Below are 15,631 nucleotides of genomic sequence, written 5' to 3'. Positions count from 1 at the left end.
CCAAAAAAGGTTAATTTTTAAAGTCTGTGTAATAGTTTTTAGCTGGATTTTAATAAAGTCCAAAGTTCAAAGTCACATTACTACTAGCAAATTCAGTCTATTTGAAGGAATTTCTGATATTTGCTTTGTATTATTATTATATTTAGAAAACACACACACACATGAACTTTGTCATATCTCAAAACAAAAGTCTGACAACCCACCAAGAATCAGAACTGGTGCCTCATAAAATCATGGGGGTGATTTTTAGGCTTGGAGCAAAAGCAGGAGGCTGGGTCCAGACTGGTTCTCCCAGTGAGGAGGCTAGAACTCGTGCAAACACACCACTTAGCCTCGCTGGGCCTCCACATCTGCATCCGGAGCATGAGCAGCTTGGACCAGTGGAGCTTGTACGTATAAGCAGTTATGATTTTTCTAACGATCTCAACTGAGGGCTGCTTTGCCTATGTGGACTCTTCAAATTTAAAGGGCACATGAAAGAGTCACCGCTTTATACTTAATGGAACCATTCTTATCCTTCTCCAGAAAGCCCTGGAGGGAAGCAGTGACACTGAGTATACTTGTGAGGGCAGGTGAGTGTGGATGAGCAGGGTGGCAAGAGAAGGGAGGAGAAAATCTTTTGAAGGAGATAGTTTACCCCTGCGAGTGGAATCCACCCACGCACAAGAGACAGGAAGAGAAAATGGGAATCCCAGTCTTACTATTCACTTGCTGGTGCTGATATGGAGGTACAGGGCGAGAGCATCTTTGGTTTTCTTCTGATTCCACTAAGGTTACAACCCTCCCAGACAACTTATTATTAAATGGCTGAGCTGCCTGAACATTCAGTGGTGCCGTAATTTCATCATCCCATACCACAAAGGCCTCTCATCATACCAACAGGGAAGGAAGAACTGGGCTGCTGTGAATGGTGGCGGTCTCCTTTCCCTCCATGATGACAGTGGAAAGAGCAGTGCCACTGCCTTTATTTCTCAAATCCTGAAGGCACAAGTTAAAAAAAAAAAAAAAAAAAAAAAAAACAAAAACCAAGTTCACACTAACAGATTAGTTTATGCCTTGTATGTTGTAGACTCAGTCATGTTGAAAATGATGCTTGATTGAATGTTTTGCCATGAAGAGTTCATGGCACTGCCTCCACAATGGCGCCCCCTTTGGTCAGGTATTGATATACACACTGAGAACAATGCATTTAACCCGATAACTCATTTAGGTAGAGAATAGCTAGAAAAAAAATTTTTTTTTTTTTAATTATACTTTAAGTTCTACGGTACATGTGCACAAAGTGCAGGTTTGTTACATATATATACATGTGCCATGTTGGTGTGCTGCACCCATTAACTCATCATTTACATTACGTATATCTCCTAATGCTATCCCTCCCCTCCTTCCCCTCCCCAAGAATAGCTAGAAATAAAAGAACATTTTGGAGTTTCGTCTCTTGGTCGGGGGAGGGGGTCTTTTTCTTTTAAATAATTTAAAAAAAATAAACAAAATGTTTCATTTCCTCTCAAACACTAGAGTCTATTAAAGTAAACCCTAACTTACTTCAAATCACTTTGGACCTGCGCTTTCAAGATAAAATACTCTGAAGTGTTTAAATATTTTCACTTAAAAACTGGTGGAATTGTATTGCAGAGAAATGGGAGCTACGTCTGCTGTCAAGTATCATGTGCCTGGAGGCTGCACCACCACCTCTACAAAAGCTGGGATCCAAGTGTGAAATGGCACATTATCAGGGCTACTGTTTCCCTAGTCACTCTCTAACAATCAGGTTACTTTTCCTTTCCCTGTCTGACAATATGGGACTTCCCCATAGCTTTCCTACCCAGCTTTCCTTCCACATCAGGGAAAGGTGTGCAAGGTGGCAGGATGAGATGAAATTGGCCTGGACTTCTCAGTGTTTCCAAACTTCTCCAGTTCCCTCCAGCATTATTAAAAATTAGTTTTTGTCAAAAGTTTGAAGCTGAAAAATCAGCCTGCCTTGTCCTAAAAGTCTGTATTTCTCAAACAAGGTCAGCACACCGTTGATGTTTTTGGATCTCAGTCAGTAAAAACCAACACTGTAGGGCAAGGGCTGTTCACTCACTTTTCTGTGGGGTCAGGCAGATCACAAAAAGGGGTGGTGCAGACCATGGTTAAGATGAAAACAGGAGATGTGGCCAGGTGCGGTGGCTCAAGCCTGTAATCCTAGCACTTTGGGAGGCTGAGGCGGGTGGATCACGAGGTCAGGAGATCGAGACCATCCTGGCCAACACGGTGAAACCCCGTCTCTACTAAAAAAAATACAAAAAATTAGCCAGGTGTGGTGGCGGGCGCCTGTAGTCCCAGCTACTTGGGAGGCCGAAGCAGGAGAATGGCGTGAACCTGGGAGGTGGAGGTTGCAGTGAGCCGAGATCGCACCACTGCACTCCAGCCTGGGTGACAGAGCAAGACTCCGTCTCAAAAAAAAAAAAAAAAAAAAAAAAAGAAAAAGAAAAAGAAAACAGGAGATGTATACTAACCAACTGACACCAGCTTCTGAGTTGGGGGGAGGTGGCAGCTGGAGGAGGACAATCACTTGTCCTAAATGGGAGTAGGAGCTAACATCTTTTTGCAGGCACTTCACTGCATCTTTGCAAGAAAAAGTCCAGAAATCTAAATGTAATGCTCAATTGACAGATTTTTAAGTGTTGCCAATTAATACACATATGTTTAAAACGGGGCGTATGACCACACTGTGACAGCTAAAAAAAAAATACATCTGTGGAGGGCCAGTTTGTCCTCCTCTGTGGAAAAGCTCGGAATACGTGTCCAGCAGCAGTAAAGGGAGACAAGGAGAAGACAGGGCAGGGAACAGGGTAAGTAAAGCCCACTGTATACTGCAGACTCAGCTCAGATGTCAAGCAGGAACCTAGCAGAGGGCTTTGTAGTGTCACTGTCGCTTCCAGGGAAGAGAACTGAGCCAGCTCCCCTCCCTGGGAGTCTGATCCAGGGAGAGGAGAGGAAGCAGGGTGTTGGGGGTGCTTTGCCGATCACATGATGTATGATACCCAATGGGAGGGCTGTTGCTGGGGAGAGAAGGGTTGTCTTGCACCACAGTGACCCTCTGCAGAGGAAGGAGGGGCAGGAAACGCTCTGCCTCCTTGTTACCAATAGCAACTCTCACTCCCCTCACAGGGCCCGGCTATTCTGAGGCTGCCATCTCTTTTCTGGCTGTTTCCTTCCCCCTTTCTGTGCAGCATGCCCTTTCCTCTGTTCCACCAGGGTGGCTCTCATTAGTAGATGACTGGTAGTAATTAAGGCTGCCTCCTGTGTGGTAGAGGTGAACCTGTGGGTGGGTGGGAAACATGAGGGTCGCAGTCAAGCACCTGATCATGAAGGGCTATGAAAAGGGGCAGAAGGATCCTGTCCCTTCATGGTCTCACTGCCCAGGACTTATCTGTAGAAAAAGGATAGGAGGTCAGAAGTAGTGCAGGAATTGACCTCGGTGCAAGAGTAATCCGAGATTCAAGAATGTATCAGGGAGGATACACCATTTCCATAGGAAGAAAGGAGGAAGCAATGAATTTTGGTTATGGAATAATAAGATACAAAGATCCCAACTATATAATTATCCCAAAAAAGTCAAAACATCCAACATCTGGCTTAACCTGTAGAACTGTTTCCCAAATGTCAGTCATATCCTATCAACATAATTTTTGCCTTTACTTCACACCACTCATACTGCTATTCATGTAGTAGTTTCCTTTAAATTAAGCCACCATTTTATGTAAGTTTATTAAAAGGAAAAGTTAAATTGCTGCCCCAAATAAGAAGCCAGTATCACCTGCCATATGTGAAAACAGTCGTAAAAACAAAAAAACTGCAAATGCTCATACATGTAGCAGAGAAATAATCTCCGACATTAACTGGTGTGTATATGCACTTAGGGAATGATTGTTGTAAGGAACAGAAGAGAAATCAGCCAATCTAAACTATCACCCTCTCTGATAAGGTGTTCTGTGCTGCCAGGAAAGATATGACTTGGAATTATAAATCAAAGAGCTTTCATGTTATTACTTGGGCTTCACTTACCCATTCTGGCTAATGATTTCTTACCTTAAAGGTGGGGGAATAAAGACTTGCTGTACAAACAGTAGATACTCCATATGTACTTTAAGATGAATGACAGCATATGGAAAGTAATTCACCAAGTCACAATATATGTTAGTCTCATTCTATCCGTAGGACCTAGGGATTAGAGCTAATCCAAAATAGAATCACAAGAAAACCTCACCCTTAAATCTGCAAAACATCGAAGACCAAACTCACCACTTCTTAGACTTCAGCCGAGGCGCTGGGTTCCGGGGGATGAGGAAGAGCGCTCTCATAGGGTGCATGTCACAGAGAGCTGCAAGAGACCAAAACAAGGGCCAGCTACAGTTAGGAGGCCAAATCCAGGCCAAGCTCGTCTTGGCTGTGCAGATAATGCTGCCCAATGACCCACTGAGTTTACACACCATGATTGAGCACGAAGTCAGAATATCCAAATGCTTCCATTTGACGAGCATTTGAAAGATCTAATGTCCACTTACAGGAGTCTCAAAATACAACATGGTTCACATAGCTACTGCTAACATTTCTAGTGAATACACGTTTACTTCATATTTAAGGAAACTAAGTTAAAGGGTCAACAACCAGCCATCTTGCCATGAATGACCACCTGACATTGAAAGTAAATAACATCAGATGACAACTACAATGGAGATGGTAAGCTACGTTTAATTAGTAAAAGACTAAGCCATAAATAAAAGACATTTGATTATCCCATCTATTTCTTACACATTGACAGCTCATCCAAATGCAATGTTATCTACACAGATTTTTGGAGTCCAAAACACCAGCCCAGAGCCCCATTTTCTCTGTTTCCAGATATCCCGAATGGCTTTTCAGGTGTCGTAACAGGTTTTGTTTCATTTTGTTTTTAAATTCACTGGCCGGCCCCAGGAAGCCCAGAGGATTAAGTCACACAGAGTCTGGCAGAAAAACAAAGTTATAAAAAGATCTCATCTTGTAAACATGACATTATCATTTATAGTGAAAGCACTCATATGTTCTTACTTTAATAAAAATATTTTATTAGTTTAGTTTTCAAATATCTGGGAGAATTTCTACTTTGTAGCTAGAATAAGAATATGTGCTCCCTAAAAGCCAAAGGATTCTGTGGGCAGAAGTTTATTTTTAGCCCTGTCTACCACTCATCAAGAATGATAATATGGTTTAAGACTGCAATATATTATTTTTCTGATTCACACATGCCTATTAGCATTGTGAATGAGGGCAATTTTGTCAACCAGCACTCCAAATCAATCATGCTACCGATGAGTTCTACCAATTCTAGACTGAGAAGTAAGAAAACGATGACAACCTGAAGGTGAAAGTCTTAAGTATAACGACCTGTCATGCAAATAAAGGGCCTATTTTTGTACTGGTCCTTTGAGATGCAGACACCAAGGATATTAGTGGGTAAATTACTATGTGAATGGAAACAGGGAAGGAGCCAGGCAGTATGGGAAGTCATCACATTGCTATGCAAGTCTGACCCTGAGTGAAGGAGAGAGGGAGAAGGTAGGTGGAAGGGTCCCAGAGTGTCCTGCAGGTCTTGCGAAGTCACAGGGTATTACTTGGGTGAAAGCTGTCTACGAAGGAATCTTGTGTCCTCCAGGAAAGGGCCTGCCTTAGTATCCCCACTGTGCTAGGTCACTGGTGGGGAGTGACCCTTCAAAGGTGTGGCCTGATGCCACTGCAGCAGCTGGGGCTGTCAACCAGTTATACTTCCTATATGGAGATCCGTGAGGCACAGTCTCTTGACAGAGACTCTCTGCCAGGGCCAATACTCCAAATCTCAAGGAACTGAGATTCTCAAGACTGCTGGAGCCCTAGCCACTCTGCCTCAAATAGAAGGGAAATCTAAAATTTTAAACATCAGTATTTTAAGAGGAGTAATAGCAATTTGTATAACCAGTGCACTGAAAATTAATTTTGGATTTTCATACATTGGAGTTGATAGTCTTGTGAGTTGGTCATGGTTTTATGTCAGGTGAGGAGTAGTCCAGAATAAATGATGTTCCAATCTGTACAACAAACAAGACTCCCCGAAGTATGCTTTCTTTTTCTTCCTTTTTTTTTTTTTTTTTTTTTAAATAAAAACAGGATTCTCCCACTGCTCTGAAATGAATGGATTCCTGGTTGATTTAAGATGATTCTGCTTTCTAAATATGCCAGCTTGAATCCATGCAGGGCTCGGTGTAGTGGAAGTAAAGCAACTGCAGCTCCTGGCAAGGAAACTTCAGTACCTGCAGAGCAGACCAGCAACAGATTTCACCCCAGAGGAGGGTACTTACGGGGAGCACCTTCTGCCATTTCAATGGCGGTGATTCCCAAAGACCACAAGTCACTCTGAAAAAGAAGGGGCAGACACACACATAAATTCAATAGACAAAGGACAACTTGGTTAAACCTGGTAATTGCTTCAGAACTGCCTGTGGGAAAGTCATTCAGTTGTCTGTTTACAAACCTGTTTCTTCCACTAACCTTCAAAGCAGAAACAGTCTTACTCACTTTTCATTGACAGTACCATTCATGGTATCTGGCACATGGCAGCTTATCAATAAATGTATGAAAAATGAATATAAAAAATTTTTAAATTCATTACTGAAATTTATCTGTGAATTGAACCATAGGAAATTGCTGCTATTTGACTGTTTATAACACCATCATTGAGCTATAATTGTCATATAATAAACTGCACATAAAGTACACCATTTGATAAGGTATAACATAGGGATCCTCCTGTGAACCCATCACCACAATCAAAACAGTAAACATATCCATCATCCCCCAAAGATCTCATTTGCCTCCTTCCTTTTCTGCCTGAACCCATCCCCACTCTCCTGTCCCTAGGTAACCAATGATCTGCTTTCTGTCACTGTGAATTAGTTTGTAACTTCCAAAGTTTTGTATAAGTGAAATAATATCATGTGTGGTCTTTTGTATTCAGTCTCTTTCACACAGAATAATGTTTCTGAAGCCCATCCATGTTGTAGCACATATCAGTATTTCACTCCTTTTTATTGCTGTGTAGTATTTCATTCTATGAACGTATCACAGTTTTTGCATTTGGACTGTTTCCAGTTTGGGCTATTACAGATACAGGTGCTGCAAACATTGGTGTACAAATCTGAGGGTGTATGCTTTTACTTCTTTTAGTTAAATACCTGGGAGTGGAATGGCTGGATCAGATAGTAGGTGTTATTTATATTCAATTGTTTTTAACTATAAAAACAGCAATTTCATATCGTTTTACCTAGTAAGATGAGGACACGGAGACTTTTGGATGATGGCATTCACTGATGTCTCTCTTGTGCTTAGATCAGAGTTGGGCACAGTAGGAGGTACTCAATGTATTTGTTGAAAAGATAAATACGGTCTATTTTGTGACTAGACTAGTATGTACAATAGAGGCCAGTATACCTTTATATTATTTCTTATGCTCAGACTGACTTTTATTCTCTGAACAGAATTTTCTAGGCTAATGCCTCCACTTCTACCTGTACAATCTCAATCTCTAACAATATTCTCCTCCCATACTCTGTCTGTGGCTCAGTAGTCTCTAAATATTGCATGAGAGGGGGAAAACCAAGAGATGGGGAAAACCTGGTTAGAAAACACCAAAAAGAGGCTTGCTGCCTCAGTTCCACAGCAGATTGGTAAGAAAATCTAGTATCAATGGCCCACATCCTAACATAGATATCTCATTTTAAATACCTCATGCATTTTGTATATTTTTCAAAATTCTCTCAGATTAGAGTGATCAAAGGTAAGTTTCCTTGCTATTGCCATCAAACAAATGTCAAGACCACATGAAAAAGAGATGTAACTGGAAGACAGCTTCATAAAATTCATAACCTTCATGCTGAGTCATTCCCTAGAACTAAGTTTCTCAATATCCTGTGAAGTCACACTCAGGGCTGTTCAGTAATTGGGCAGAGGCCTGCACAATGTGGAGGTGGCTTTCTAGGGGATCTAGCCTCTTGCCTAAAGTGCAGTCTACCTGAGAGCAGGTGGCTGGGGCACATGTGTAATCTCACACTAGGAGCAAGGGGGATTCTTTAAATGTTACCAGTTCTCAGTTCAATCGGGAATAGCAATGCACCTTCACAACACTATCATTCTAAGACTCCAAGGAACTCTGTGCATATAACACAACTCACAAAGGCAACTCTTGTCCCTTCTCTTTGTTATGTTTCAAGATATACACAAAGATTTTCATTAAACGCAATCTGCACCCCATGTTTCTCTAGCCTAGCAAGTGACTGAGTTTCCCAGAGGCTCTTGGCCTTGCTGAGTGAGGTTATTTCCAGAGCTGATGGGGAAGGTTCAGCTCATCTATTACAAGTTGGCTCAGGAGCAATAACTGGTAAAGATGGAAATGCAGTTCTATTGTACCTGGGGTTTTATGGTTGATAGACAAAGATAATCATTTGGGAACATGAAAGAAACACTGAGTCATTTGCTGTTCAGGAGGCTTTAAACAGGAAACACAGCAAGAATAGTCTGGAAACGGTGGGTTGGCTCTTAAGGTCCCTGTGCTATTTCGATAAAACTCTAGTATCTCCAGGCCTTGGTAGTTCTACCACCATTTTCCCCAAATCCCTCAGAATTGAGTGTTTCTATAGTGTGAAATAAGGCACAAGTAAGACGGTGGCAGCCAGGCTCCATGGCCCTAACTGCAACAGAAAGGTCCAATTTAAATGGCTTTCAAGTCCAGGAAGCTTTGAGCTGGGTTGAAAACCAATACATGTGAAACAAAATGATAGTTCTGGGGTAAGAAGAACGCAAGGCCAGGCCTCAGATCAGGGAGAAGGAAAATGCTCAGAAGGCCCAGACACACTTGTGCCTTTGGATCTTGACTCAAGCTGTTCCCTCTGCCTGCAGCACCTCACCAGTGATGTGCTGGCTGACTCCCTCACCTCCCCAAAGCCTGCTCAACCCCTGTGTTCTCAATGAGGACCACTGGGACCTCCACCCAGCACTGCTCATTCCCCTTCCCCATATTTGTCCCCCACAGAACTAACCACCTCTAACATACGACATGTTTATTCATCACTAATTTACCATGTTTTGTGTTTGTTGCTTGTGCCCCTTACCTCCAGCACACATACCTAAGAACATAAGAGCCACAGGGCAAGGATCTTTGTCCTGTTGTCAGATGTATCCAAAGTACCTAGAACAGTTCCTGGCACACAGTAGGCCCTTAATAAATATTTATTGAATGAATGAACAAATGAAAAACACTTGAAAGTAGCAAAACCTAAGTGTCCTAGGGCTGGTAGACTCTTTACAGATCATCTGGCTCAACCTTTCATTTCACAAATGAGGGAAAGTGACTTACCCAAGATCAAAGAGCAACTTAGCAGCTGGTTTTAAACGAAGCTGGGTCTTCTGCTTCCTAGGCCAGTTCTCTTTTAACTAGCATCACAATCTAAGGACTGGAGTATTCACCATTTTCCCCCTTATCAATTATTATAAAAATGCATTTTTAATCCATAAGATAATTCCTTCAGATTCCTACTTCGTCCATAGGTGACTGAAGGTGCTGGTAATTCAATAACGGTGCTGAGATTCAGTGAGGTACTCCAGTTTCATACTATAAAACTGGCCCCAATTTCCCAATGGCAACATGGATTGGTAGAAAGAAACGGGTATTGATTGATTGATTGATTGATTGATTGAGATGAGGTTTCACTATGTTGCCCAGGCTGGTCTTGAACTCCTGGGCTCAAGCAATCCTCCCACCTTGGCCTCTCAAAGTGTTGGGATTACGGTCATGAGCCACCGCACCCAGTTGAGAATAGGCTTTTAAGTCAGGCAGATCTGGATTCAAATACTGGCTTCTAATTTAGCTACATGCAGAATGTTGCTCAGAGCTTAGCTTCTCAATTGCACAATGGAAATAACCGTGGCATGCATGTATTGATCAGGTATGCTGCTAGCACAAAATCTGGCACAGAGTAGGGCTCAAGAATATTGATTTCCTTCTCCTCCACTGTCAGATGACACTGCCTTTGCCTGCCCAACTTAGTCTTCTATGATTTTCCTCTATTTAGTTGTGGCAGAAATTGTTTATTGGCTAACCCAGTGGTCATTTTCAACCCTCATTTTTCTTGCTGCTTCCATTTCAGAGTATAGCAAAGCCACACTTGCCTATCCTGATGCCGCTGCAGCTAAGGATGGCAGTTAGGGATGTGACATAGTTTTCTCCAATGAGACATAAGCAAACATCTTCTGGGAGCTTCTGCTTTTCCTGAAATAAGGGACGAATATAGCTGGTGTCTTGCTAACTTTTTCCCACTTCTTAGTGCCTTGAATAAAAATATGATATCTGGAGCTACAGCATCCATCTTGCAACCATGAGTTACTGCCAATAAATTGATGATGCCAGGACAGAAAGCTAGGAGCTTTGGTTTCTGAAGACGTCAGTGAACCATCACATCAACCCTGGACTGCCTGCCTCTAGACTTCTAGTGACATAAGAAACGTAAGTACAGACAAAAGCATTCCTAAGTGATAATACATATACAGCAATAATTTGAAGAAACATCTTTGACAGCAGGGAAATGGAGTGGTCTCATTTGTTTGGTAATCCTGGATTTATCCCACAGGAAGCAAGAAGGTTTAGGGAAAAGATATGTACTTTGTTTAGTACACATCATCTCAGAATCCCTCTTGAGCAGCCTTTCCCTAAGCCCTCAGAACACTCCTTTCAAACCAAAGGTCACACCACCACAAATACCTGTGCATACTCTGCTAAGTCACATGACCTAGCTGATTCTGCTGCTTCCTTAAGCCTTCATTTGATATCAATGTTAGGATTTTTTTTTTTTTTTTGGCTAGGGTTCTCTTGTTTTCCAAGAGGAACATTTATATTCCTGGCCATATATACCCAAAGCTGCTTGTAAGCTACACTTAACTGCCCATGCTAGAAAGCCATAAATGTCCTCGACAGGCCTTGTTTAAGCCTTTGGATACATTAGTGAGTCCCAAAGACACTTCAGAACTTAAATAAAGGAGAAAATGCTCCAATTACGACTGGCAAGACAGATCACAGGAGACGAAAAAGGGAAGGGGGAAGAACAAGATGAGGAAAGAGTCAGAGAGAGATAAGTTTCGTTCATGGCCATGGTGTGACTCATTTTGGCAGGAGCTGGGTAATTCATTATTCCAGAGGTGCTGTGCAGCCTAGCCTGTGGCATGATTAATAGCCTAGCGCTGTGTGCATTACAAACAGAAGAGAGACAAATTCTAGTGCCTTTGGGAAGGCAGAGGCAAGACAGAACTTTTGGCTGCTGGAAAGGGTAGGAGTGGGGAACAGCTGATACACAAGCAACTTGAACAGAACAAGAGAGCATTCCTTCTGGGGCTGGGCTGCTCAACACAGTGAAGAAAAGCAACACTTTCAGATGTCTGAACCAGACACACAAGAATGAGAGGCTGTGTGGCACAAGACAAGAACCCCAATGGCCACCATGAGGTAGAAGGTGCCTATGCTCTGCAGCCAGACTCAACTCTGACACAACTAATAACTCTGAGCCCATTTTCTCAACTGCAACATGAAAAGAACATATATCTTGCAGGATTGGTAAGAGAATTCAATGAGGAAATATATGCAAAGGGCCTAATATACAATGTAGTACACGCTGCATTGGGTATTCAACAAATGTGGGTACAGATAGACCCTTAGGGCCAGATATCATCAACTGGCAGTTCAACCAGCAAACCAGAGTCAGGTAAGATGGCAGGGAGCTCTGGCACTCAGTGGTGCTCAAAGAGGTCACAAGGACCATGCGGACATAAACAAGAAGCTTACAGGAAGCAAACAGGAAAACGTGCGTCCTCTTCCCTCCTCCTCCTCGCGAGGTCTCCCGTTCTCTATTGCTCCCTGCTGGCAGAGCCTGATAAGTAGTCAGATGGACAAACAGAAGGGAGGACAGCTGAGTCCTAGCTCTATTAGCACAAAGCAGAGGGCAGCATGGCAGTCCAGAGTTGACAGACAATAGCTTAATAATGGGCACAGCCAGCATATTTTATTCTATCAAGTTTCACAGAGCAGAAAGTAGTCTTTTGTTGGGTAACTTATTTGTAACTAGTTTTTTTTTGAAATGTTCCAGGTGGGAAAAAGAAATGAATGCATTGTGTGTATGGTCCCTAAGGACAACATCTTAATTGAGTGGTCAGAGTTATAGAGAAGCAGATTCTGGCTCAATGTAAGCAGATAATTAGAGGTGTGTAACACAAATACGAGGTTGAACCATATGAAACTGTTGCCTTTTGGGGGTAACAAATGGCCCCAAATAGCAATACTTCCATATTATAACATAAACACAAACTATCTATAATATATATGTATACACTAAGTACTATATATTGAGTATTTACCAAGTGGTGGACACTGTATTAATCCCTTTATGTATATTCTCACTTTATTATAACCTCGGAATAAACAATTTATTATTCCCATTTTATGCAGGTTTACAAAAAGTTAAATAACTCCCCTGAGGTAATTTGCAAATAGGAGGCAAAGTCTAAACGGGTCCCGTCTGACTTCAAAGGACTGACTCTTATTAATTATATTATGTATTTATATATTATGTTATCTAGACACAGAACTCAGGTGGTGAGTTAGGGTCATTGAGGAGGAGATAGTTATTAATAATCCCATTTCACACATAAAATAAACTGAGGACAGAAATCTTTAGTTCTTTTTCCATTTTTGCTTGTTATGTGACCAAAGGGAAAATATTAGACTAGCTTACTCTCTTCCCTTGGGGATCAGCATGTTGCCTGGAGGAGGTACTGCCTGCATTTGACTAAGGAATCCTTTATAGGTGGGTGTGAACAGGAAGCCACAGAAATATGTTGAATAGGAGTTTCAGTTTCCTGTTGGTGACACTAATGTGCTATCTGGGTCACCTTCCTTCTGATCGAATAGGGAAGTACCTTTGTTTGAATCTCAGTAGACAGATGGCAGGACTTGTTTGAGAGTGTAAACGCATCATTCTGCAATCTGAATATTGTCCTCTCAGGTGACACCCTGCACAGCGGAAACTCTACCACTAGTTAGGTTGCTCACTTTATTTCCAACTGAACCTCTTACTTAGAAGAAGTATTTGCACCCTGCCTGAATAATGCCAATTATCTGTGACACAGGGGAAAAGAGTACTTTCTCTCCACCCAGAGCACAATATTCACCCAAACGCTGGAGGAGACACCCATGTCTGCAAATGATCTGCAGTACCTGTGTGAAAGTCTCATAAACAGAGTTTAGGCGAATAATAAACAACAGTGGCACAGATCAAGCCTAAGGACAGGAATCTGGTGGGGAGTGGGATGAGGGGGTACGCCATTTCACTGTTCATCTCTTACTCCATTGGCTTAATATAAGAGCAAGGCCTGTTTATGGCAAAAAACATAACAGGACAGAAAGATATAGAAAATAAAAATTTTAAGTTTTCCATTCACATGCCCTATTCAAAAGTAAATACTATTAAGTTTTTCCAGGTTCTTTATAGGTTTCCCGTGTGTGTGTGTGTGTGTGTGTGTGTCTCCCTCCATGGGGTGGGAGGGGTGAATAACACTACATTATGTGTACTATACTGTGGCATTCAGCCACAGAAATTTCTTAGTGGGTGGTTCTGTTAAAGTAATAAATACACAGGACTATAAAATGCTTGGCAGATCCCATCCAACCAAAATGAAATTCAAACTAGGTTTAAAAAAAAAATAACAATTTAAACAGCCTAGGCATTTTGAACAGCTTTATTAATTTCAAATCTTTTGAATGCTTATTGTTAAATGGGAAAGCTTTCATTATTGCCCCACATACTTATCAGGGAAATAAAACCTTTCCTTTCACTTGAAGTGTTTTGACAGAATTTCTGAAAACAAGAAAGGAAGGGCCTCCAGGGGAAAGCCGGCACACCAGGCAAATGAGATTCTGGCACTCCTGCTTAGGAGAGGGTCTATTTTCAGTGAGTTACTTACTGTGCCCAGTAGATATCACACAAAACCAGACTCTGCAATAAGAAGCAAGAGCTCTTCAGGCTACTTTTCTACAGAAGACTTTATAACGTTGAGTTACTTTAGGTTTTATAAAAAGTTATAGTGGTATTTAAAGACATCTTAGACACATCAAATAATAATCGATAAACAATAAATCCAATAACAAAACTCAGCTATACTCTTTTTCTTTTTCTTCTTGTCTTTATTTTACAGGAAGGACTTTTGTGGTAAGAAATCTAATAAAGTCTGGTGGCCAAGTCATCCTTTATTCTAAATATACACTCTCAGCTGAAAGTGGCTGTGGCACATGAGGGCCCAAAGTGTTGACATCAAGCTTCTGGAGCTGGGATACACCACTGGGCCAAGTGGACCACCAAACACACAGTGAAATCCTCGGGCTTTGACGGGGTCTCAAATGAACCTTCTATCAGAAACAGCATGTACAGATACAGCTTGACTAACTCCTTATACACAATGGATAGTCTATAAACATGCACTGAGTGAATGAATAAATGATTTTGAAAATCAGCATATTGTCAAGTTGTCCTCTGGTGACAGGTCACATTCCTAAGCATACTGAACAGAAAAGGGGATAATGCTCATAGATTGCCCAAGAAGAAAGAAGCAGTAAAGGTTATTTAAAGGGATCAGCATCTTCTGGCCCCTGGAAGTAAAACTTTAGTAGCAAGTGGATAGAATAAATCTGCAAAAGGAAATCCCCCCAGGCACTTCTACTATACCCCAGCAGAATTATGGCTTGGTTTTGTTATTTATTATTTACTATTTGATTTGTCTAAGATGTCTTTGAAGACCACTATGATTTTTTTTTTTTTTTTTTTTTTTTTTTGTTGGAACCAGAGTCTCACTTTACATTTACTTGAATACAGGTGCAATGGCGGATCTCAGCTCACTGCAGGCTCCGCCTCCGGGTTCCGCATAATTCCTCTGCCCTCAGCCTCCCGAGTAAGCTGGGACTACAGGCATCCCTTCCCCTCGCCCTGTTAGAGTTTTATATTTTAAAGTAGAGGCGGGAGTTTCACCCAGCATTAATTGCCAGGATAGTCGATCCTCCTGACCTTGATCCGCCCGCTCGGCCTCCCAAAGTGCTGGATTCTGGGCAGGCCACAGCCCAGCCTGGTGCAAGCGAAAATGAGTTGATGCTCACAAAGTCCTCCGTGGAAAAGTCTTCCTTATTCATTCTTTTGTCATCCTCCTCTTTTTACCCATGGCAAATAACCAGTGAAGCTCATATCCCTGCCATGACTTTTTCCTCCTCTTGCACAACCTACATTCCTGACAATCCTGTTAAACTAATTTGCACTAAGGTCTAAATGACTGACATAGTTGAACCTATTCTATCAGGATTCTTTATTAAAAAAAAACACACAACAGACATTCATCTTCAATCTTTTTAATGTCTCAGGATACTTTTATAGCCAGGTGAACCTTCCAGTACCTCTGAAATCACTGTGCAGCATGACGACCTCTGTGGCTACTCATGCACTAGGCTTTGCCCATACCTAGAGTTATGCACTGGTCTCATACCATTTAC

At 41.8% G+C, this 15,631-nt stretch overlaps 1 protein-coding gene across 10 annotated transcripts in view; it reads right to left on the bottom strand.

The window, feature by feature from the left end:
• TNIK (TRAF2 and NCK interacting kinase) overlaps positions 1–15,631 on the bottom strand; it is a 396,690-nt gene that overhangs the window by 110,352 nt on the left and 270,707 nt on the right. For all 10 annotated transcript variants that reach the window (XM_021933792.2, XM_009201370.4, XM_021933794.2 and 7 more), the window contains 2 exons: positions 6,363–6,417; positions 4,291–4,369 (listed from right to left, as the gene is read on the bottom strand). In XM_021933792.2, the coding sequence (XP_021789484.1) occupies positions 4,291–4,369; positions 6,363–6,417 (134 nt within the window). The remainder of the gene's footprint in view (positions 1–4,290; positions 4,370–6,362; positions 6,418–15,631) is intronic.

Source organism: Papio anubis, chromosome 2 (genome assembly GCF_008728515.1).
Source record: "Papio anubis isolate 15944 chromosome 2, Panubis1.0, whole genome shotgun sequence".
In the NCBI taxonomy this organism is placed as follows: Eukaryota; Metazoa; Chordata; class Mammalia; order Primates; family Cercopithecidae; genus Papio; species Papio anubis.
The sequence above is the reverse complement of the archived record's forward strand: the minus strand, read 5'-3'. Positions and strand labels throughout refer to the sequence as shown.